The sequence below is a fragment of the Somniosus microcephalus genome, chromosome 15 (assembly GCF_052327205.1).
Source record: "Somniosus microcephalus isolate GS21.2 chromosome 15, FLI_Smic_1.0, whole genome shotgun sequence".
Lineage (NCBI taxonomy): Eukaryota > Metazoa > Chordata > Chondrichthyes > Squaliformes > Somniosidae > Somniosus > Somniosus microcephalus.
The window spans coordinates 124849612-124874958 of NC_141001.1; the positions used below are offsets into that span (position 1 = coordinate 124849612).

A 25347-nucleotide genomic window follows, 5' to 3' on the forward strand; every position below is an offset into this window, starting at 1 on the left:
TATCCCTTAATCAACATCACTAAAGCAGATTATCTGGTCATTATCACATTGCTGTTAGTGGGATCTTGCTGTGTGCAAATTGGCTGCCGCGTTTCCTACATTACAACAGTGACAACACTTCAAAAAGTACTTCATTGTCTGTAAAGTTCTTTGGGACGTCCTGGGGTGGTAGAAATACAAGTCTGTTTTTTACTGGATGGCATCATTTAAATGGCGGATAAATAAGTTTCTCGATGCATCATCACACGAGTGTCTATCAGTTTAAAACCTGCACCTGCTGAAAATCGCAGAGTTGAGTTACAAAGAATGTACAGCACAGAAACAGGCCATTCGGCCCCACTGCTCCGTGCCGGTGTTTCTGCTCCACACCAGCCTCCTCCTACCCCTCTTCATCTCACCCCATCAACACATCCTTCGATTCCTTTCTCCCTCGTGTGTTTATCCAGCTTCCCCTTAAATGCATCGATACTATTCGCCTCGACCACTCGAAGAGCCCTTCATTGCCTGTAAAGTGACATCAGTAGTGGGAAAATGCTAGAATCTATTATTAAGGACGTGGTAACAGGGCACTTAGAAAATAATAATAGGATTGGGCCGAGTCAACACGGATTTATGAAAGGGAAATCATGTTTAACAAATCTGTTTGAATTTTTTGAGGTTGTAACTAGCAGAAAAGATAAGGGGAACCAGTGGATGTGGTGTATTTGAATTTTCAGAAGGCATTCGATAAGGTGCCACACAAGAGGTTATTAAACAAAACTAGGGCTCATGGGATTGGGGGTAATATACTAGCATGGATTGAGGATTGGTTAACGGACAGAAAACAGAGAGTAGGAATAAACGGGTCATTTTCGGGTTGGCAGGCTGTAACTAGTGGGGTACCGCAAGGATCAGTGCTTGGGCCTCAGCTATTCACAATCTACATCAATGATTTGGATGAGGGGACCAAATGTAATATATCCAAGTTTGCTGATGATACAAAGCTGGGTGGGAATGTAAGTTGTGAGGAGGATGCAAGGAGGCTTCAAGAGGATATAGACAGGCTAAGTGAGTGGGCAAGAACATGGCAAATGGAATATAATGTGGAGAAATGTGAAGTTATCCACTTTGGTAGGAAAAATAGAAAAGCAGAGTATTTTTTAAATGGTGAGAGATTGGGAAATGTTGGTGTTCAGAGGGACCTGGGTGTCCTTGTACACGAATCACTGAAAGTTAACATGCAGGTACAGCAAGCAATTAGGAAAGCAAATGGTATGTTGGCCTTTATTACAAGAGGATTTGAGTATCAGAGTAAAGACATCTTACTGCAATTATATAGGGCCCTGGTGAGACCACACCTGGAGTATTGGGTACAGTTTTGGTCTCCTTACCTAAGGAAGGATATACTTGCCATAGAGGGAGTGCAACGAAGGTTCACCAGACTGGTTCCTGGGATGGGGGGATTGTCCTATGAGGACAGATTGAGTAGACTAGGCCTATATTCTCTGGAGTTTAGGAGAATGAGAGGTGATCTCATTGAAATATACAAAATTCTTACAGGGCTTGACAGGGTAGATGCAGGGAGGATGTTTCCCCTGGCTGGGGAGTCTAGAACCAGGGGTCACAGTCTCAGAATAAGGGGTTGGCAGTTTAGGACTGAGATGAGGAGAAATGTCTTCACTCAGAGGGCGGTGAATCTTTGGAATTCTCTACCCCAGAGGGCTGTGGAGACTCAGTCATTGAGTATATTCAAGACTGAGATCGATAGATTTTTGAATATTAAGGGAATCAAGGGATATGGGGATAGTGCAGGAAAGTGGAGTTGAGGTCGATGATCAGCCATGATCTTATTGAATGGCGGAGCAGGCTCGAGGGGCCGAATGGCCGACTCCTGCTCCTATTTCTTATGTTCTTAAAGCTCTTTGGGATGTCCTGAGATTTGAAAGGCGCTCTAGAAATCCAAGTTCTTTCCATCTTTACAGAAGTTTCCCGACATCCCGATTGGATTGGTGAAGACTTTCTTACCTTGACAAGGATGAGTTTCTTCTTCGGATTTCCCTCCAGGAAGTGTTGTCCGAAGCACAGGTATGTGGAGCAGAGCGGCACTCCGCGTTTCTGCTGCATGTACTCGACAATATCTGAAGCAAAAGACACCGTATTTTAGTCGTTTGTTTTTAAAGAATTATTAACAGATTTAGTGAATGGACAAAACTGTGGCAAATGGATTTCAATGTTGACAAATGTGAGGTCATCCACTTTGGACCTACAAAGGATAGAACAGGGAACTTTATAAATGGTGAAAGGCAAAAAATCAGTGGAGGTCCAAAGAGACTTGGAGGGTCCAGGTACATCGATCATTAAAAGGACATGAACAGGTACAGAAAATAATCAAAAAGGCTAATGGGATGCTGGCCTTTATATCGAGAGGACTAGAGTACAAGGGGGTAGAAGTTATGCTGCAGCTGTACAAAACCCTGGTTAGACCAGACCTGGAGCACTGGGAGCAGTTCTGGGCACCTCACCTTAGGAAGGATATATTGGCCTTGGAGGGAGTGCAGCGTAGGTTTACCAGAATAATACCCGGACTTCAAGGGTTAAGTTACGAGGAGAGATTACACAAACTAGGGTTGTATTCCCTGGAATTTAGAAGGTTAAGGGGTGATCTGATCGAAGTTTTCAGGATAATAAGGGGATCATAGAAACATCGAAAAATAGGAGAATTCGGCCCTTCGAGCCTGCTCCGCCATTCAATATGATCATGGCTGATCCTCTATCTCAATACCATATTCCCACTCTCTCCCCACACCCCTTGATGCCTTTGTGTCTAGAAATCTATCTATCTCAGATAGAGAGAAACTATTTCCGCTGGTTGGGGAGTCTAGGACTAGGGGGCAGAGTCTAAATATAGAGCCGGGCCTTTCAGGAGTGAAATTAGGAAACACTTCTACACACAAAGGGTGGTAGAAGTTTGGAACTCTCTTCCGCAAAGGGCAATTGATGCGAGATCAATTGTTAATTTTAAATCTGAGATTGATAGCTTTTTGTTAACCAAAGGTATTAAGGGATATGGGCCAAAGGCGGGTAGATGGAGTTAGATCACAGATCAACCACGATCTCATTGAATGGAGGAACAGGCTCGAGGGGCTGAATGGCCTCCTCCTGTTTCTATGTAAACACGGGCTGATCATTTAAATATTAAAATGAGGCACACAGCCTTCATTTTAACAGAGATTCTATTTTAACCCACGTTGGTCGTGTTTCCCAGGCCTCGGGAAACCCAGCAGGTGAAAGGAGGCGAGAAGAGCTGACTCCATGAGGCAAGGGCCTTTCCAGCACTGCTCGTGGGCCAACAAGCTACCCAGCAAATCCCCCACCCCCTCCGCGAACATGGCCCCCCCCAGACCACCAGCGGACCTCCCACCGAGATTCAAATCACCCTCCCTACAATCACCCCCCCACAATCAGCCCCCCCCACAATCACCCCCCCCACAATCAGCCCTCCCCCACAATCAGCCCCCCCCACAATCAGCCCCCCCCACAATCAGCCCCACCCACGATCCCTCTCACTCCCCCAATACACTTACCTTAAAGGAGCCCTGCAGTTACTAAGTGTCGGACATTGGGGAATCCCCTTCTTCCAGATTCCCCGACCTCACACTTGCCCCCCTCCCCACACACAACTCGCCTCCAGGAGAAGATCCAGGCCATTGTGTTGTTGTGGAATCTTCGCTCTCTTCCCCTTGGAGAAGAGAGTGAAGCATTGGGAGGATTCTCGGGCGGATTAGCACAAGTGAAAGCCAGAGAGTCGCAATGGGGAAGTGGCATTGTGGCAGGCTGTGTGCGGGGCACGTGGGTGCAAAGATATGAACCATGGCCTGGCCACCAAGAGGGAAGGGACCCCGGAGACCTCTCCAAGGGGAGGGAGGGGACTGGGAGAGCGGGTCGTCTCTCCAGCAGTCGGGATTTGCGAGGAAGCCTGAGCCACCTAACATTCTACAACAGAAACCAGCCAACCAGCAGCTCACCCATGAGGAAATCTCGCAGGCTGAATATTTTGGTCTCCTCATTTCGCTTCAGCTTCTCTGAATCCTGATTCTCCGAGGGCTCGGAGCGGGAGCAGAACACTTGGCACTTTCCCAGTCTCCTGCCGTACAGGCCTCCATTCTTACACCGCAGGAGAAACCCTCCTTCCATGTTCGACAAGAGACGATTGGTGAACTCCTTCTGCTTGTGATCAATTATCTCCTCGGTACTTGGGAACTGGATCTGCTGGAGGTTGGCAAATGTCTCGTCCTCCTGATTGTGATAGAAGCGGCAGCCCAGATCATTGCTCACTGTGGTGTGAAGGACCTCTTTGCCTCTGTAGTAAATGGTAATGTCTAGGTCTCTTGTATCTGTATAAAAAGAGGAAGAGGTTTAATCAGCAAACTGCTCGGATTATGCCGTGCGGTAATCTGTTTGAGAGATAATCATGCTGATTCAGTCATCAGAATGATAGCAGGGCTTAAAGTATATTGAAGACAGAGGTCGATAAATTTTCGGGAACTAAGAGAATCCAGGGATATGGGGATCGGGCGGGAAGGTGGAGTTGAGGTCCTGCTCCTAATTCTTATGTTCTTAGAAGTGTTAAATTACGAGGACAGGTTTCACGGACGGATTGTATTCCCTTGAGTTTAGAAGATTAAGGGGTGATATAATCGAGATGTTTAAGATGATCAAAGGATTTGATCGGGTAGAGAGAGAGAACTATTTCTTCTGGTTGGGGGGGGGGGGGGGGGGGGGGGAGTCCAGAACAAGGGGGCAGATCCTTAAAATTAGAGCCAGGCCGTTCAGGGGTGATGTCAGGAAGCACTTCTTCACACAAAGGGTGGTGGAAATCAGCTTTTTGCGGGGAGAGAGTTCCTGTTGAGGCTGGGGGTCAATTGGAGCTTTCAAAACTGAGATTGATAGATTTTTGTTGAATAAGGGTATTAGGCCTAGAAATTCAGTGGGCTGCGCCACCAGTTTGCACCCAAAGAGGGCACTCAGTGGCTTTAGCGCCACTGGCCACACCTCCCGCGATATTTAGCGGGGCGCTAATGGCGGCGTTAGCCTGTAGCGCTGCGCCGCCACCGATGACGTCATCGGTGTGCGCAGCGCCCCGCTCCCGCCCCGATGGCCATATTTGGTCGCGCCCGCCTCTTCAGCGCCAGCCGCATATAGCGACCGGTACACAGGGGCCTACCTGTGGTGGTAGTGGCGCTAGTTAAGGTGGAGGTGCGGCCGGCCGCTTTTTTGGCGGCCGCCTGCCCGCACCTCCGTCCCCGGCCTCCTACAACCCCCCCCCCCCCCCCCCCGCGGCATTGCCGGCTGTTTCCAGAGAGCCCGGCACTTCTCCTTGGAGCCGGGCTCATTTGCCGGCACTCGCGAGCGGGGATCGCGCTGTTGCAGGCACCTCCCCCTTAACAGTGGGAGGAAGGCCTGCAGTACCGCAGCCTGCCGTGCCGCAGCGGGTGGCGCTGCGGCCCTTAGCGCGCCGATATTCCGTTTCAGCGCCCCAAGCGGGGCGCGGGAAGCCTCGATTAGCGGCCCGCTTCCATTTGGGGCGCAGAAACTGAATATCCGGATGGCGCAAGTGGCTCCGCTCGCAGCGGTAATTCCAGCGCCCAGGCGAGCTTGGCGCCCAACTGAATTTTTAGCCCTTAAGGTTTACGGAACCAAGGCGGGAAGATGGAGTTAGGTCACGGGTCACGGGTCAGCCATAATCTCATTGAATGGCGGAACAGGCTCGAAGGGCTGAATGGCCTCTTCCTGTTCCTGTGTTTCAAACACAAGCCAGCAGTTTTTTATGCTCCATGTGCTGGCTCGGACGGGACAACAGGAAAAGCTTTGTGCAGTTTCTAATCCCAACCCGCTTCAGACTGGGCCACAGCACAAGGACGGACCTGAATTGCTCAACTGCCGTTGGCTGATGTGGGAAGCGAATGATTCTGCACTGGTGCAGGAGAGGGCGGTCTTGAGATTTATGGTGAAGCAAGTTATCGGAACGATGTTGTACACACACAATATTCTTGCACAGAAACATGCCAATCAGCCATGCAACACCCAGAAGGTGAAAGGTCATGGTTTCAAGTCCCACTCCAGAGACTTGAGCACATAATCCAGGCTGACACTCCCAGTGCAGTACTGAGGGAGTGCTGCATTGTCGGAGGGGCAGTACTGAGGGAGCGCCGCACTGTCGGAGGGGCAGTACTGAGAGAGCGCCGCACTGTCGGAGGGGCGGTACTGAGGGAGCGCCGCACTGTCGGAGGGGCAGTACTGAGGGAGCGTCGCACTGTCGGAGGGGCAGTACTGAGGGAGCGCCGCACTGTCGGAGGGGCGGTACTGAGGGAGCGCCGCACTGTCGGAGGGTCGGTACTGCGGGAGCGTCGCACTGTCGGAGGGGCGGTACTGTTCGTGGGAGCTTGCTGTGCACAAATTGGCTGCTGTGTTTCCTACATTACGACATTGACTACAGTCAAAAATACTTCATTGGTTGTGAAGCTTTGCGACATCCTGAAAGGCGATGCAGAAATGCAAGTCTTTCTGTTCTGTCTAAAAATTCTGATAAAATATTTGCTTTGAAATACACAAGGCAAACACAGCTCTCACTGGTCCAGAGTTACGCCATTGATCTGTTCTACGTACATTGTGTGAATGAGAATGGACCTGGAGCTCCAGCTTCAAGCTGGACTCCCGGAGCTGGATTCAGAGGCAGATCTAGAGCAGGAAACTGTGCTGGTACCTCCTGGGCCAAGTTCTCCATTCCGTGGGATCTTGGGACAAGTATTGGTTCCCACTGTTGGTCTAAGATTAGGAACATAAAACGCCGAATATTAGTGTTAAACAAGTCAACTTAAGATGCAAAGTTTACAATTCTCTCCCTCCGAGTCATGACTCATGGGGAGGCACCAAGTGGAACTCCAGTCAACAGGACGTCAACCTCGGCCTGTGATCAGAGGGAGCCTCCTCCCCGTCAGGATCGGGATCTGAGGCCAACAGGTCAAAGGACACGGGTCAAAGGCCGTAGCTGGAAGGGGGCAGCGACCAAGTGGTTTCTCTACATTCAGGAGTTTCTGGATTGAAACAAACCTCATTCCGTTCAACAGCGAATCTACCCGCCGATAATGGATACTTTGAGAGTCAGCAAGAGGTGTTCCGCCCCGCGGCCCCCCGGTTACGCCCCACGGCACACTCACGGTTCTCAGCCACACTATTTTGTTGGACGGAGCAGCGGAGTCTGGAACTGACCGGAGATCGGTACAGCCTCACTCTGCTCCGTGCCGGGTGCTGGGTTACGGTGAGCCCGGTCTAAATGATGCCAATCCCATTCTAATGATGACCAACACTTCCCGCTTTGCTTTTACTGCCCAGGGTGAAAGGGGTGGGGCTCCAGGGTGGCTGTAACATTGCCCTGGGATCTCTAGAGCTTCCCCTTCTCTAGAGGGTGGGGTCTCTGTGGCGACAAAGCCCAGGTTACAGGCCAGAGGGGGTCTTCCTGCCTCATTTGCCTCTCCCTGGGCTGGAAGGGCAGCCATTGTGCAGCCTGCCCATCTCTGATTGGAGGATCAGATCAGGCCAAGTGGTAAAGATCAGAGGACCCAGGATTAGTCGTTCAGGGACTGGGATCGATCTCCCCCACCCCCCGCTGGAGACTGGGATCGACCCCCCCACCACCCCCCCACCGCCGGAGACTGGGATCCCCCCCCGCCCCGGAGACTGGGATCGACCCCCCCGCCCCCCCCCCCCGGGACTGGGATCCGCCCCCGCCCCCCCGGGACTGGGATCGGTGCTGGAGACCTTTACGGTTGGAGATAAGGTCCGGGACGGTGCCATTTGGGCCGCAGTGGCTACGTCCTGTTTCCAGGGCGAGGCCCTGCCAGGAGCCGGGCAATATCGGGGGGGTAGGGTAACAATCGCAGCCTTTACCGACAGGCTGAAGCCCCGGTGGACGGAGACGTGCGAATCCCACCCGTGTTTACACCAGCCTCCGCCGCCCAGCTGCCAGGTTCTGGTTCCACCAATTACCTGCGTTATTTGTATGTGCGGGTTTGCCTTACTTACCGCTGGGCACGACCTGGGCTGGGGACTGGTGAGCTTCCTGGAGATGGTGGCCCAGAGGCATCAGTACGTTGCCGTGTCCTCCCATCGGCAGCTGGTAGAGGTTCATTGGCTGTAACAGGCCCGGCACCATGTGCTCTTTAACGGCAACACAAAGAAAGAAGAACTTTTCATAAAACACAGTTTACAACCTCCAACAGTGCAGCGCTCCCTCAGTACTGCCCCTCCGACAGTGCGGCGCTCCCTCAGTACTGCCCCTCCGACAGTGCGGCGCTCCCTCAGCACTGCCCCTCCGACAGTGCGGCGCTCCCTCAGTACTGCCCCTCCGACAGTGCGGCGCTCCCTCAGTACTGCCCCTCCGACAGTGCGGCGCTCCCTCAGCACTGCCCCTCCGACAGTGCGGCGCTCCCTCAGCACTGCCCCTCCGACAGTGCGGCGCTCCCTCAGCACTGCCCCTCCGACAGTGCGGCGCTCCCTCAGCACTGCCCCTCCGACAGTGCGGCGCTCCCTCAGCACTGCCCCTCCGACAGTGCGGCGCTCCCTCAGCACTGCACTCGGAGTACCAGCCTAGATTTTCGTGCTCAAGTCTCGAGTGAGATTTGACCCCTGACCTCCTGACTCAGAGGCGAGAGTGCTGCCCACTGAGCCACAGCCGGCACAAAACAATCAGTTCATGTTTCACATCGCTGTTCCCTGACCTCAGTCTGCACACAGCAAAGCCCCGATTTTATCTGGCGGCCTGTTTGGGACGAGCCGGAAACCCGGTGCAATTTTAAACCGAGCCTCAACTGAACAGCCTGGAACCATTTCCCACCTGAAAGCAGCAGGGGTAATGTCAACAGAGGCGGGCGGAGCGAGAATTAGGACCATCGAACAGGAGCAGGCTGATCAAGCTCTCACGCCTGTTACATAGAAACATAGAAGATAGGAGCAGGAGTAGGCCATTCGGCCCCTCGAGCCTGCTCCGCCATTCAATGCGATCATGGCTGATCATCCAAATTCAGTACCCGGTCCCTGCCTTCTCCCCATATCCCTTGATCCCTTTAGCCTTAAGAAATATATCCAACTCCTTCTGGATATATTTAATGAATTGGCCTCCACTGCCTTCTGTGGTAGAGAATTCCACAGGTTCACCACTCTCTGGGTGAAGAAATTCCTCCTCATCTCTGTCCTAAATGGCTTACCCCTTATCCTTAGACTGTGACCCCTGGTTCTGGACTCCCCGACCATCGGGAACATCCTTCCTGCATCTAGTCTGTCTAGTCCTGTTAGAATTTTATAAGTTTCAATGAGATCCCCTCTCATTTTTCTAAACTCTAGCGATATAAGCCCAATCGACCCAATCTCTCTTCATTCTGTTAGAACATGGCTGATCTGTACCTTAGCTCCACTTACACACCTTTGCCCCGTATCCTTTAATAACCTAACCCAACAAAAATCTATCAAAAGCCCCACAGAGGCCAGACTACTGAAGAATTGAAGATCTCTCTGGGTTATCATCAATCTATCAATCAAAATCTATCAATCTCAGTTTTGAAATTTCCAATTGACCCCCAGCAACCTCAGCTTTTTGGGCGAGAGTTCCAGATTTCCAGCACCCTTTGTGTGAAGAAGTGCTTCCTGACGTCACCCCTGAACGGCCTGGCTCTGATTTTAAGGTTCTGCCCCCTTGTTCTGGACTCCCCCCACCAGAGGAAATAGTTTCTATCGACCCCATCGAATCCTTTAATCATCTTAAACACCTCGATTAGATCTATACTCGAGTGAATACAAGCCCAGTCTGTGAAACCTGCCCTCACAATTTAACCCTTTTAACCCCGGTATCATTCTGGTGAATCTGCGCTGCTCCCCCTCCGAGGCCAGTATGTCCTTCCTGAGGGGCGGGGCCCGGAACTGAACGCAATACTCTAAATGGGGTCTGACCAAGGCTCTGTACAGCTGAAGCATCACTTTGGGACTGAAGCCGAGAATTGGGGAGCAAAGGAACCGGCCCCTGATGCAGTAACTCAGGAGGGCGGAGGGAGGAGAAAGCCCCAGGGCAGAGGAGACTTGCGGCAGTTTGGCGCTAGGCGTCGCTGGCGGTCTTGGTGCTGTGCAGAGTCCCGGGCTTGGAAGTTGAGTTTTGCCCGCCAGCCTGGGTCGACGCCTCCCCCCAGGAGAAAGTCTATGCCGAATAACAATGACCTCAAGTGGGATCGAGTCGGGAACGCACGGCGCGAACACACGGTGCAGACCCTCCATCCGCCATTTTAACTACCCGCTTACCCCATGCTGGGTTAAAATTGGGCCTTTAATAACCTAAAAGAGATCTTCAATTCTTCAGTAGTCTGGCCTCTGTGGGGCACTGCTGCTGGGAGCTCGGGTCAGTCCTACTGGGAGTTACTGACGTTCCTTACCTAAGGAAGGATATACTTGCCATAGAGGGAGTGCAACGAAGGTTCACCAGACGGGTTCCTGGGATGGGGGGATTGTCCTATGAGGAGAGATTGAGTAGATTAGGCCTATATTCTCTGGAGTTTAGAAGAATGAGAGGTAACAAAAATTGTTACAGGGGCTTGACAGGGTAGATGCAGGGAGGATGTTTCCCCTGGCTGGGGAGTCTAGAACCAGGAGTCACAGTCTCAGAATAAGGGGTCGGCCATTTAGGACTGAGATGGGGAGGAATTTCTTCACTTGGAGGGTGGTGAATCTTTGGAATTCTCTACGCCAGAGGGCTGTGAAGGCCAAGTCACTGAATATATTCAAAACGGAGATCGATAGATTTTTAAACTCTAAGGGAATCAAGGGATATGGGGATCGGGCAGGAAAGCAGAGTGGAGGTCGATGATCAGCCGTGATCTCATTGAATGGCTGAGCAGGCTCGAGGGGCCGAATCCTGCTCCTATTTCTTATGATCTTATGAGAGGTGCTGATAAGGCACCAAGTATCTAATGACTAGTCGTGTTCCCCACTGGATTCTCCACTCCAGGATTTCAGGCAGCCCAACCTCACCAAGCTAACACCCAATAAGATGAAGGAAGCACTAACCTGCAGGAGTATCCGACAGGTTCATCAACGTCAAATCAGCAATAAATTCTTCCAGCTGTTCCTAGTTCAACAGAAACAAATGGGCACATCTGTACTTTTGTCAGTTATCAAGCTCTCCAACATTCCCTTTCGCAATTAGGTCACAAAGTGATTATAATCACATTTCTTAGAATCATAAAGTCAGAGTTATACAGCACAGAAAGAGGCCCTTCGGCCCATCGTGTCCGCGCCGGCCATCAAGCCCTGTCTAATCTAATCCCATTTTCCAGCATTTGGTCCGTAGCCTTGTATGCTATGACGTTTCAAGTGCTCATCTAAATGCTTCTTGAATGTTGTGAGGGTTCCTGCCTCTACCACCCTTTCAGGCAGTGAGTTCCAGATTCCAACCACCCTCTGGGTGAAAAAGTTTTTCCTCAAATCCCCTCTAAACCTCCTGCCCCTTACCTTGAAACTATGCCCCCTGGTTATTGACCCCTCTACTAAGGGGAAAAAGTTCCTTTCTATCTACCCTATCTATGCCCCATATAATTTTGTACACCTCAATCAGGTCCCCCCTCAGCCTTCTCTGCTCTAAGGAAAACAACCCCAGCCTGTCCAGTGTCTCTTCACATCTGAAGCGCTCCAGCCCAGGTAACATCCTGGTGAATCTCCTCTGCACTCTCTCCAATGCAATCACATCCTTCCTATAGTGTGGCGACCAGAACTGCACACAGTATTCCAGCTGTGGCCTAACCAGCATTTTGTACAGCTCCATCATAACCTCCCTGCTCTTATATTCTATGCCTCAGCTATGTCATTACCAAGCAGTTTACAATCATTGCATGGCTGGTACTTTCACTGGTTCCCTTGTCGTAAGGGATGATGTAAGGGGTCAGCCGTGGCTCAGTGGGCAGCACTCTCGCCTCTGGGTCAGAAAGTCGTGGGTTCAAGTCTCACTCCAGAGACTCGAGCACGAAATCCAGGCTGACACTCCCAGTGCAGTACTGAGGGAGTGCTGCACTGTCGGAGGGACAGTACTGAGGGAGCGCCACACTGTCGGAGGGGCAGTACTGAGGGAGCGCCGCGCTGTCGGAGGGACAGTACTGAGGGAGCGCCGCGCTGTCGGAGGGGCAGTACTGAGCGAGCGCCGCACTGTCGGAGGGCAGTACTGAGCGAGCGCCGCACTGTCGGAGGGTAGTACTGAAGGAGCGCCGCACTGTCGGAGGGTAGTACTGAAGGAGCGCCGCACTGTCGGAGGGGCAGTACTGAGGGAGCGCCGCACTGTCGGAGGGGCAGTACTGAGCGAGCGCCGCACTGTCGGAGGGCAGTACTGAGCGAGCGCCGCACTGTCGGAGGGTAGTACTGAGGGAGCGCCGCACTGTCGGAGGGGCAGTACTGAGGGAGCGCCGCACTGTCAGAGGGGCAGTACTGCGGGAGCGCCGCACTGTCGGAGGGGCAGTACTGAGGGAGCGCTGCACTGTCGGAGGGGCAGTACTGCGGGAGCGCTGCACTGTTGGAGGGGCCGTCTTTCAGATGAGACGTTAAACCAAGGCCCCATCTGCCCTCTCAGGTGGATGTAGAGGATCCCATGGCACTATTTTGAAGAAGAGCAGGGGAGTTCTCCCCGGTGTCCTGGCTGACATTTATCCATCAACCAACGTCACTAAAACAGATGATCTGGTCATTATCACATTGCTGTTTGTGGGAGCTTGCTGTGCACAAATTGGCTGCCGCGTTTCCTACATTACAACATCGACTACTCTTCAAAAAGTACTTCATTGACTGGGAAACACTTTGGGACGTGCTGAGGTTGTGAAAGGTGCTGTAGGAATGTGAATCTTTCTTTCTTAATTCTGCCCCTTTCACCTATTATGGGCTGCAATCGGAGAACGGCAATAAATGGATTGTTTCTTCATAATTAGTGACGCTGTTTGCTTTTGCGTGGTAACCCTGATTATTTGACCTTAGACAAATAAAACCCTTTGTACTTTAATATATTAGATAGGGCAAATTAATTAAACATTGGCTCCAGAGTCCCTTTGCGGAGTCGCTCTTACACAAACACGGCCAAAGAGCGGTAGGTTCAATGAGAAACTGCAATCGGTTTTAGTGCCGCGACCTCTACATAGAAACTGGCGAGATAAGGTGATTGGCTGTCGCTCTATCAAACACTAAATGGAATTTATTAACTCAACTCGCTCAACTATCAAGGAGCTTCGTTCCAGGGAAAGTCAGGTGTCAAAGAGCATATTTGAATATCAAAATAGGATTGGGCCGAGTCAACACGGATTTATGAAAGGGAAATCGTGTTTGACGAATCTGTTAAGAGTTTTTTGAGGTTGTAACTAGCAGAATAGATAAGGGGGAACCAGTGGATGTGGTGCATTTGGATTTCCAGAAGGCTTTCGATAAGGTCCCACATAAGAGGTTATTAAACAAAATTAGGGCTCATGGGATTGGGGGTAATATACTCGCATGGATTGAGGATTGGTTAACGGGCAGAAAACAGAGAGTGGGAATAAACGGGTCATTTTCGGGTTGGCAGGCTGTAACTAGTGGGGTACTGCAAGGATCAGTGCTTGGGCCTCAGCTATTCACAATCTACATCAATGATTTGGATGAGGGGACCAAATGTAATATATCCAAGTTTGCTGATGATACAAAGCTCGGTGGGAATGTAAGTTGTGAGGAGGATGCAAGGAGGCTTCAAGGGGATATAGACAGGCTAAGTGAGTGGGCAAGAACATGGAAAATAGCATATAATGTGGAGAAATGTGAAGTTATCCACTTTGGTAGGAAAAATAGAAAAGCAGAGTATTTTTTAAATGGTGAGAGATTGGGAAATGTTACTGTTCAGAGGGACCTGGGTGTCCTTGTACACGAATCACTGAAAGTTAACATGCAGGTACAGCAAGCAATTAGGAAAGCAAATGGTATGTTGGCCTTTATTACAAGAGGATTTGAGTATAAGAGTAAAGACGTCTTACTGTAATCATATAGGGCCCTGGTGAGACCACACCTGGAGTATTGTGGAGAGAGAAACAGGGTTAACGTTTTTGGTCGATGACCTTTCTTCAGAACTGGAAAAAGTTAGAGATGTAACAGGCTTTAAGCAAGTGCAGGGGCAGGGAAAGGGGGAATAAAGAAAAGACTTGCATTTCTATAGCGCCTTTCACGACCACCGGACGGCTCAAAGCGCTTCACAATCAATGAAGTACATAGAAACATAGAGATAGGAACAGGAGTAGGCCATTCGGCCCTTCGAGCCTGCTCCGCCATTCAATGAGATCATGGCTGATCTTCGTCTGAGATCATAGCTGATCTTACCAGTTCAGTACCCCGTCCCCGCCTTTTCTCCGTAACCCTTAATCCCCTTAGCCTTCAGAAATATATCCAATTCTCTCTTGAAAATATTTATTGAATTAGCCTTCGCAGCCCTCTGTGGCAGGGAATTCCACAGGCTCACCACTCTTTGAGTGAAGAAATTCTTCCTCATCTCTGTTTTAAATGATTTGCCCGCTATTTTTAGACTGTGGCCCCTGGTTCTGTGCTCCCCGGCCATTGGAAACATTCTCTCTGAATTCAGCCTGTCCAGGCCTGCCATAATTTTATATGTTTCGATGAGATCCCCTCTCAATCTTCTAAACTCCAGTGAGTACAAGCCCAAACTATTTAATCTCTCTTCGTAGGTCATTCCCGCCATTCCAGGTATCAGCCTGGTGAATCGCCGTTGCACTCTTTCCATGGCAAAAACATCCTTCCGCAGATGGCGCGACCAAAACTGTACACAATACTCCAGATGCGGTCTCACCAGCACCTTGTACAGCTGTAGTAAGGTATCCCTATTCCTATACTCGAACCCCCTTGATATGAAGGCCAACATACCATTTGCCTTCTTAATCGCCTGTTGCACCTGCATGCTCTCCTTCAGTGACTGGTGCACAAGAACACCCAGGTCCCTCTGCACTTCCCCATCTCCCAATCTATTGCCATTTAGATAATAATCTACCCTCCTGTTTTTACCCCCAAAGTGGATAACCTCGCATTTATCCACATTATAGTGCATCTGCCACGTATCCGCCCATTCCCCCAACCTGTCCAAATCGCACTGTAGCCTCCCGACATCCTCATCAGAGCCCACCCCTCCTCCTAGTTTAGTGTCGTCAGCGAATTTGGAAATATTGCATCCAATTCCCTGATCCAGATCATTTATATATATTGTGAACAGCTGGGGTCCCAGGACAGATCCTTGCGGCACCCCGCTGGTCACTGCCTGCCACTCCGAAAACGAGCCGTTTATTCCAACTCTCTGTTTTCTATCCGCCAGCCAGTTCTCTATCCACGTTAATACTTTGCCCCCAATTCCATGAGCCTTAATTTTGCATGATAATCTTTTGTGTGGAACCTTATCGAAGGCTTTCTGGAAGTCAAGGTACACCACATCCACTGGCTCTCCCCCATCTATTTTACCAGTTACTTCCTCAAAAAATTCCAGCAGATTAGTCAAACACGATTTACCCTTTGTAAATCCATGTTGACTCTGTCCGATCCTTTCCCCATTTGTCAAGTGCTCCGCTATTTTATCCTTAATAATGGACTCTAGCATTTTGCCCACAACCGATGTAAGGCTTACTGGTCTATAATTCCCTGCTTTCTCTCTACCCCCCTTTTTAAATATTGGGGTAACATTAGCTACCCTCCAATCCACGGGTACTGTTCCCGAGTCAATGGAGTTCCGGAAGATGATCCTTAGAGCATCTGCTATCTCCAGGGCCACCTCCTTAAGTACCCTAGGATGTAGTTTATCAGGCCCCGGGGATTTGTCGGCCTTCAGTCCCCTCAACTTACCCAACACCATATCCCTAGAGATACTAATTTCTGTCAACTTTTGAAGTGTAGTCACTGTTGTAATGTGGGAAATGCAGCAGCCAATTTGCGCACAGCAAGCTCCCACAAACAGCAATGTGATAATGACCAGATAATCAGTTTTAGTGATGCTGATTGAGGGATAAATATTGGCCCCAGGACACCGGGGAGAACTCCCCTGCTCTTCTTCGAAATAGTGCCATGGGACCTTTTATGTCCACCTGAGGGGGCAGACAGGGCCTCGGTTTAACGTCTCATCCGAAAGACGGCCCCTCCGACAGTGCAGCGCTCCCTCAGCACCGCACTGGAGTGTCAGGCTGGATTATATGCTCATGTCTCTGGAGTGGCACTAGAACCCACGATCTACCGGCTGAGGTGACCATGCGACTCACTGAGTCATGGCCGACACCCCACCGAGGAGAGTCTGGGTCAACTTGGGTTCTGCTTCCTGGAGATTAGGAAGTTAAGGGGTGATCTGGTCAAGGTGTTTAAAAATGAGGAGAGATTGAGCCTATACTCTCTGGAGTTTAGAAGAATGAGAGGCGATCTCATTCAAACATAGAAGATTCTGAGGGGGATTGACAGGGTAGATGATGAGAGGATGTTTCCCCTCGTGGGGGAATCTAGAACTCGGGGGCACAGTCTCAGGATAAGGGGTCAGTTGTTGAGTATATTCAAAGCTGAGATCGATAGATTGTTTGACTCTCGGGGAATCAAGGGATATGGGGATAGTGCGGGAAGGTGGAGTTGAGGTCCTGATCTCAGTGAATGGCCGACTCCTGCTCCTATTTCTTCCGTCCTTATTGACAGGAAACATCAAGAATGACTCTTTCCTTCAGTAAGGGAATCCAGAACAAGGGAGCAAAATATCAGAAATCGAGGTCGGCTGGATTAAAGGCGAATCCTGAAAAAAAAACTGCTCAACACAAAAAGATTGTGAGAATGTGGAATTTTCCCCAGAAGGTCAAGGATATAAAAGGGAGACAGTCACTGAGAAGAGAAATGGAGGAAGGTGGTGAATTAGGATTAAAAAGATAAAATAGCTGCCAAATTGTTATCTGGAGTTCGAATTGGGTGAATAGCCTACTCCTGGAGCATGGCTATCTGTTCCGAGTCCAGATTAACTTGGTGTCATTCCGTTCTTCCTGTTTAACACATTTCCTGATGGTTAAAAGTTCAGCACAGGTGACGAGCAGACTGTTCCCAGATCCCACATACCTGATGGGCGGAGGGCTGCAGGGGGGTGTACAGTGTGAAGTTGGGCAGCACTAGGTCAGTCTCGGGGCTGATGAACTGTCTCCAGTCATCATCTTCCTCCGGAACTGCACCGATTCTCGGATCTGAAATCGCAGCGTCGAAAAGACATTTTAACACCAAACCTCTTGTTTGAGTTTTTTTTATAATGACTTAGAATCACACAGCACAGGAGGCCGCCATTCGGCCCATCGTGCCTGTGCCGGCTCTTTGAAAGAGCTCTCCAATTAGTCCCACTCCCCCCTGCTCTTTCCCCAGAGCCCTGCAAATTTCTCCTTTTCAAGTATTTATCTAATTCACTTTTGAAAGTTATTATTGAATCTGCTTCCACCGCCCTTTCAGGCAGCGCATTCCAGATCACAACAACTCGCTGTGGAAAAAAATTCTCCTCATCTCCCCTCTGGGTCTTTTACCAATCACCTTCACTCTGTGTCCTCTGGTTACCGACCCTCCTGCCACTGGAAACAGCTTCTCCTTATTTACTCCATCAAAACTCCCCATGATTTTGAACGCCTCGATCAAATCTCCCCTTAACCTTCTCTGCTCCAAGGAGAGCAACCCCAGCTTCTCCAGTCTCTCCCCATCACTGAAGTCCCTCATCCCTGGAACCATTCTGATAAATCTCCTCTGCACCCTCTCCAAGGACTCGACATCCTTCCTAAAGTGTGGAGCCCAGAATTGAACACAATATTCCAGCTGGGGCCGAACCAGTGATTTATAAAACTATACTTCTCATTTTAAAGGGACAGCGTCACATATTTGGGAGAGTTGTAAGTTTCAGCAACCTTTCCGAAATCGGCATTGCAGAAAACTCCGCGCTTCATTTACATTGAAGCGAGTAACGTGTCTGGCTGGGGCGTCCCCACTGCCTCCATCAATCTAGGTTCCAACTTCAATCCCTGGTCCATGTGGAGTTCGCGGCTCTGAGCTGGGGCTGTGGGAGAGCTGGACAGAAGGGAGGATGAAATGATTCAGGTCATTACTATCGGCTGGCCCCAGTGAGAGTGTAGCCGCTCAGTGAGGACAAGCTCAGGCCCGGCTTGTGATGCCCCTGTGGTTGAATACCCTGTTTTACTGAAGGCATTGTTGGACCATAGCCAGCAATGAACTAACCCTTTTGCGGTTGTGGGGGGGGGCGGGGATGGATAATGTTGATAGAAAAAGGAGGAGGGAATTTAAAATAAAACTCAGAGCAAAGATAGTCGGCGATATGGTGTCAAAGTGGATCTCTACTTGGGATGAAATGGTTTAGGCCACAAGGTGAGGTGAACTGTGCCCTGTACAGCTCCACATAGTCTCTAAAATATCTGGGACTGGATAAGAATTTGAAAGAATACAGACGGGAAAAAGGGATTGGAGTGGAGTGGGCAGCTTCACTTCAAGGGCCAGCACTGGCACAGGCACGATGGGCCGAATGGCCTCGTTCTCTAGGGCAGTTTCAACGAGGCCAATTTCCCCGGGGCAAGTCCGTTCCGTGGGCACCACAGAGGCCAGGATAAAGGGGTGGAGGCCTGGTCTACGGGGTCCTTGCCCCTTTAAGGTTGCCCCCGGGGCTTCCAGTGCGGGAGGAGGGGTGCAGCTGGGCCTGAGCTTGCTATTGGGTAGAATCACGAGAAATTTACAGCACAGGAGGCCATTCAGCCCATCATGTCTGTGCCGGCCGACAAAGAGCTACCCAGCCTAATCCCACTGTCCAGCTCTTGGTCCGTGGCCCTGGAGGTTACGGCACTTCAAGTGCATATCCAAGTACTTTTTAAACGTGATGAGGGTCTCTGCCTCTCCCACCCTTTCAGGCAGTGAGTTCCAGACCCCCACCACCCTCTGGGTGAAAACATTCTCCTCAAATCCCCTCTAAACCAATTACTTTAAATCTATGCCCCCTGGTTATTGACCCTTCTGCTAAGGGGAATAGGTCCTTCCTATCCACTCTATCCAGGCTATTCCGCCCCCCCCCCCCGCCCTTTCAAAGTCAATATCTGTTTAATTAAAAAAAAAAAAAAAAAAATTTTGTTTAACTCAATTTTTTATTGCGCCGGTGATTTTCAGCCGTGTCCTGGAGATGAATCTTTAATTCCCGGAGACTCCCAGGCAATCCTGCAGGTTTGGCAACCCCAGCTCCAGGTCATGCCAGGGTCAGGCCTGGACAGGCGCAATGCCCTTCGACCTCTGACTCTACAATGTCATGTTCCACTAAGACTGAAACTCTGACATCATCCTTTTCTTAGAGATTTCACATATCACAGCAGCCTAGTCCTGTGTTGCTGTTTAAAGCGATACTTGGACTGCTGACGGTTTCCAATCTGAATCTGACACAACAGGCAGCAGCTGCAACAGCCCGTAACATGGAGAGGTAAACAACTCCCATCGACTCTCCTCGGGGACTAACACAGTCGAGATTTATACACAGACACACCCGCAGACACAGAGACAGACAGACACACCCGCGGACACAGAGACAGACAGACACACCCGCGGACACAGAGACAGACAGACACACCCGCGGACACAGAGACAGACAGACACACCCGCGGACACAGAGACAGACAGACACACCCGCGGACACAGAGACAGACAGACACACCCGCGGACACAGAGACAGACAGACACACCCGCGGACACAGACAGACAGACACACCCGCAGACACAGAGACAGACAGACGCACCCGCGGACACAGACAGACAGACACACCCGCAGACACAGAGACAGACAGACGCACCCGCGGACACAGAGACAGACAGACACACCCGCAGACACAGAGACAGACAGACACACCCGCGGACACAGAGACAGACAGACACACCCACGGACAGAGACAGACAGACACACCCGCGGACACAGAGACAGACAGACACACCCGCGGACACAGAGACAGACAGACACACCCGCGGACAGAGACAGACAGACACACCCGCGGACACAGAGACAGACAGACACACCCGCGGACACAGACACACCCGCGGACACAGAGACAGACACAGGAACCTAGGAACAGGAGCAGGCCATTCAGCCCCTCGAATCCGTTCTGCCATTCAATGAGATTGTGGCTGATCTGCGACCTGACTCCATCCACCTCAGTCATTTTATTTTCTGTGAAGTGGAACATTGAAGACGGAGCGAGGACGGTGTCTCAGTCGAGGGGCAGTACCTACCGGGAGCTGGAGTGGGGTTGAGGCCGCTGATGAAGTAGATTTTATGAGGATCCAAAGACTCCTTCGAGTTGTCCTGCTGCAAATGAAATGATTCGATGCTGTTCAGGGCGCAGCGGAAGTTCGTTTTCCATTTGGCTGGATCCACAGAATACCCGGCGGTGAATCGCCCGCTCGCTATCGCCCAATCCTGCAAAAAGGACAAAATTCTTACTAATCAGCAGCGCTGAAAGGTTCCAGTATGGACACAGTGCGGTACTCCCTCAGTCCTGTCCATCCGACAGTGCGGCGTTCCCTCAGTACTGTCCCTCCGACAGTGCAGCCCTCCCTCAGTACTGCCCCTCCGACAGTGCAGCGCTCCCTCAGTACTGCCCCTCCGACAGTGCAGCGCTCCCTCAGTACTGCCCGACAGTGCAGCGCTCCCTCAGTACTGCCTGACAGTGCAGCGCTCCCTCAGTACTACCCCTCCGACAGTACAGCACTCCCTCAGTACCGCCTCTCTGACAGTACAGCACTCCCTCAGTACTACCCCTCCGACAGTACAGCACTCCCTCAGTACTGCCCCTCCGACAGTACAGCGCTCCCTCAGTACTGCCCCTCAGACAGTGCAGCGCTCCCTCAGTACTGCCCCTCTGACAGTGCGCCACGCAGCCAAGGCTATTGAGGAGACGTTAAACCGAGGCCCCGTCTGCCCTCTTCAGGTAGATGGAAAAGATCCCACAGCACTATCCGAAGAACAGCAGGGGAGTTAGTGTTAGTATTTCATGCTGCCCAATACTTATCCCTCAGCCACCACCAACACCACCAGATTATCTGGTCATTATCTGGTTGCTGTTTGTGGGATCTTGCTGTGTGCAGATTGGCTGTCGCATTTCTCTACATAACAGGAACTACGCTTCATAAGTACTACACTAGCTGTGAAGTTCCTTGGCTGAGGATGGGAAAGGGGCTATAGAAATGCTATCTCTAGTTAAACGCCTGGTCAATGCGGAGATCAGGAGAGCATTGTACTGAGCAGCACTGCGTCGATACAATGTCGTGCTGTGTCTAGTATTTCCACGTTCATTCCTGCTGGCACCAACCACATTACACCACAGCAAATTTCCATGCATTAAATGGAGCTCCCATTGCACGAGACTCTCCACTGGGAGTGTTAAATCATTGCTCCATCCCCTTAAAAGAAATGCCCACCGCTATCCCTCCCACGTGAGCTGATATCGCAGCTGTGGGCACCTGTGCCAGGTGTTAGGGTGAGCTGGTACACTCCGCTCGTGAGCGGCTAATCACAGCGCAGCCCAATCTCCACACTGGCAGAGGCTCAGACACAGCAGCTCGAGACTTCAACAATGGTGAGAGGTAGTCACATGTGAAGGCCTTAGAGAGGGTGCAGAGGAGATTTACTAGAATGGTTCCTGGAATGAAGGACTTCAGTTATGTGGATAGACTGGAGAAGCTGGGGTTGTTCTCCTTGGAGCAGAGAAGGTTGAGAGGAGATTTGATAGAGGTGTTCAAAATCATGAGGGGTCTGGACAGAGTAGATAGAGAGAAACTGTTCCCATTGGCGGAAGGGTCGAGAACCAGAGGACACAGATTTAAGGTGATTGGCAGAAGAACCAAAGGCAACATGAGGAAAAACTTTTTTACGCAGCGAGTGGTTAGGATCTGGAATGCACTGCCTGAGGGTGGTGGAGGCAGATTCAATCGTGGCTTTCAAAAGGGAGTTGGATAAGTACCTGAAGGAAAGAGATTTGCAGGGCTACGGGGAAAGGGCGGGGGAGTGGGACTAGCTGAAGTGCTCTTGCACAGAGCCGGCACAGGCTCGACGGGCCGAATGGGCTTCTGTGCTGTAACCATTCTATGATTCTACATGATGTTTGTATAAAATCAACTGACAAATCAGCACTTAGAAATTACATCAGTACACAGACACAGGGATATACAGACACAGGAATATAGGCATGGTGGTATGAATGCACACACACACACAGGGGTATTCACAATATACAGGCGGGTAAACATCAGCACACACAGGGGTATTCACAATATACAGGCGGGTAAACATCAGCACACACACAGGGATCTTCACAATATACAGGCGGGTAAACATCAGCACACACACAGGGATCTTCACAATATACAGGCGGGTAAACATCAGCACACACACAGGGATCTTCACAATATACAGGCGGGTAAACATCAGCACACACACAGGGATATTCACAATATACAGGCGGGTAAACATCAGCACACACGGATATTCACAATATACAGGCGGGTAAACATCAGCACACACACAGGGATATTCACAATATACAGGCGGGTAAACATCAGCACACACAGGGATATTCACAATATACAGGCAGGTAAACATCAGCACACACACAGGGATATTCACAATATACAGGCGGGTAAACATCAGCACACACAGGGATATTCACAATATACAAGCAGGTAAACATCAGCACACACGGGTATTCACAATATACAGGCAGGTAAACATCAGCACACACACAGGGATATTCACAATATACAGGCGGGTAAACATCAGCACACACACAGGGATATTCACAATATACAGGCGAGTAAACATCAGCACACACAGGGATATTCACAATATACAGGCAGGTAAACATCAGCACACACGGGTATTCACAATATACAGGCGGGTAAACATCAGCACACACAGGGATATTCACAATATACAGGCGGGTAAACATCAGCACACACGGGTATTCACAATATACAGGCAGGTAAACATCAGCACACACGGGGATATTCACAATATACAGGCAGGTAAACATCAGCACACACACAGGGATATTCACAATATACAGGCAGGTAAACATCAGCACACACACAGGGATATTCACAATATACAGGCACAAACATCAGCACACACACAGGGATATTCACAATATACAGGCTGGTAAACATCAGCACACACAAGGATATTCACAATATACAGGCAGGTAAACATCAGCACACACAGGGGTATTCACAATATACAGGCGGGTAAACATCAGCACACATACAGGGATATTCACAATATACAGGCAGGCAAACATCAGCACACACACACAGGGATATTCACAATATACAGTCGGGTAAACGTCAGCACACAGGGATATTCACAATATACAGGCAGGTAAACATCAGCACACACAGGGATATTCACAATATACAGGCAGGTAAACATCAGCACACACAGGGATATTCACAATATACAGGCGGGTAAACATCAGCGCACACACACAGGGATATTCACAATATACAGGCGGGTAAACGTCAGCACACACACAGGGATATTCACAATATACAGGCAGGTAAACATCAGCACACACAGGGATATTCACAATATACAGGCGAGTAAACATCAGCACACACAGGGATATTCACAATATACAGGCGGGTAAACATCAGCACACACACAGGGATATTCACAATATACAGGCGGGTAAACATCAGCACACACAGGGATATTCACAATATACAGGCAGGTAAACATCAGCACACACACAGGGATATTCACAATATACAGGCGGGTAAACATCAGCACACACGGGTATTCACAATATACAGGCGGGTAAACATCAGCACACACAGGGATATTCACAATATACAGGCGGGTAAACATCAGCGGGACTTGAACCTTCCGCCCGCCGACACAATCCTCAGCGAGACTGAGCCGGGGTATAAATCCCTCCCGGGCCAAGCTCCTACCTTAAAGATGCGGTAATCATCCTCGCACAGGTCCTGGCGAGAGGCGTGTTTCCAGGGGATTCGGAAGCTGCCCCTCTGCTGGTCCACCCAGCCCAGCCCGGGGTAGCTGCCGCTGTTAATCTGCGCGATTAACCAGGGTCGGAGCTGCGGCTTCTGGTTGTTCATTCTGTAAACAGCACAGCAATTAACAAAGAAAGCAAGCAAGCTTTGTGTTTAAATGCAAGCGAACCGGTGCAAAGGGAGACATTCCCCTCCCTCCCGCGGCTCTGCAGGAGAGCATCGAATCAAATCACCTCTGTTTGCCCATTGCAGCCCTCGCAAGAAACGCCAGAATTTCAATTCAAAGCCAAGCCCGGGCTGCAGCCTCTTATAAACCTTCCCACCCAGCCTGACATCACAGCCCGGGAGGAGGAGGGGGGCCGGGGCTGCTCTCGGCATCTCCACATCTCCACACAAACCCTGCCCGAAGGCGGGCCGAGCCCAGCCAAAGCTCAGCCAAATATGGCAACCGGGCTTCCTTTCCCAGAAATCACATGCACCCCAGTGAAGAGGCTGCAGCTTTTCCACCGCTTTAACTTTCACTTTCTGTTGTGACGCTGAAGTTAATCCAAAAAAAGAGATTCTCTGCACAATTTATTTACTCTGCCAGCCTCACCAACTGTAAAAAAAACCCACATTATTAAAAAGCATTTGTTTAACAGGCATGCAATAATGCTCAGCTAGGAGATGGTTAGGAAAACCAGCCCTTTCAATTTTCAAAATTGCAAAGCTTGGAAATTCTTGGTTGGCTATCAGTAAGCATTATCAGGTAATTCAAAGAACATCCAGACCCATCCCCCTGTACCCCAAATCTCCCATCGACACCGATCCCCATCTACCCCAACTCTCCCATCGACACCCATCCGCCTGTACCCCAACTCCCCCATCGACACCCATCCCCCTGCACCCCAACTCTCCCATCGACACCCATCCCCCTGTACCCCAACTCTCCCATCGACACCCATCCCCCTGTACCCCAACTCTCCCATCGACACCCATCCCCCTGTACCACAACTCTCCCATCGACACCCATCCTTCTGTACCCCAACTCTCCCATCGACACCCATCCTCCTGTACCCCAACTCTCCCATCGACACCCATCCCCCTGTACCCCAACTCTCCCATCGACACCCATCCCCCTGTACCCCAACTCTCCCATCGACACCCATCCCCCTGTACCCCAACTCTCCCATCGACACCCATCCCCCTGTACCCCAACTCTCCCATCGACACCCATCCCCCTGTACCCCAACTCTC

At 50.5% G+C, this 25347-nt stretch overlaps 1 protein-coding gene across 1 annotated transcript in view; it reads right to left on the reverse strand.

Moving 5' to 3' along the window:
- irf7 (interferon regulatory factor 7) overlaps window positions 1–24574 on the reverse strand; it is a 30598-nt gene extending 6024 nt beyond the window's left edge. The window contains exons 1-9 of the mRNA XM_086008420.1: window positions 24345–24574; window positions 24052–24217; window positions 20335–20521; window positions 17149–17270; window positions 11086–11146; window positions 8062–8196; window positions 6646–6804; window positions 4005–4373; window positions 2005–2117 (exon numbers count right to left, since the gene is read on the reverse strand). Of these exons, the coding sequence (XP_085864546.1) occupies window positions 2005–2117; window positions 4005–4373; window positions 6646–6804; window positions 8062–8196; window positions 11086–11146; window positions 17149–17270; window positions 20335–20521; window positions 24052–24217; window positions 24345–24358 (1326 nt within the window). The 5' untranslated portion in view covers window positions 24359–24574. The remainder of the gene's footprint in view (window positions 1–2004; window positions 2118–4004; window positions 4374–6645; window positions 6805–8061; window positions 8197–11085; window positions 11147–17148; window positions 17271–20334; window positions 20522–24051; window positions 24218–24344) is intronic.
- Window positions 24575–25347: the final 773 nt, after the last annotated feature.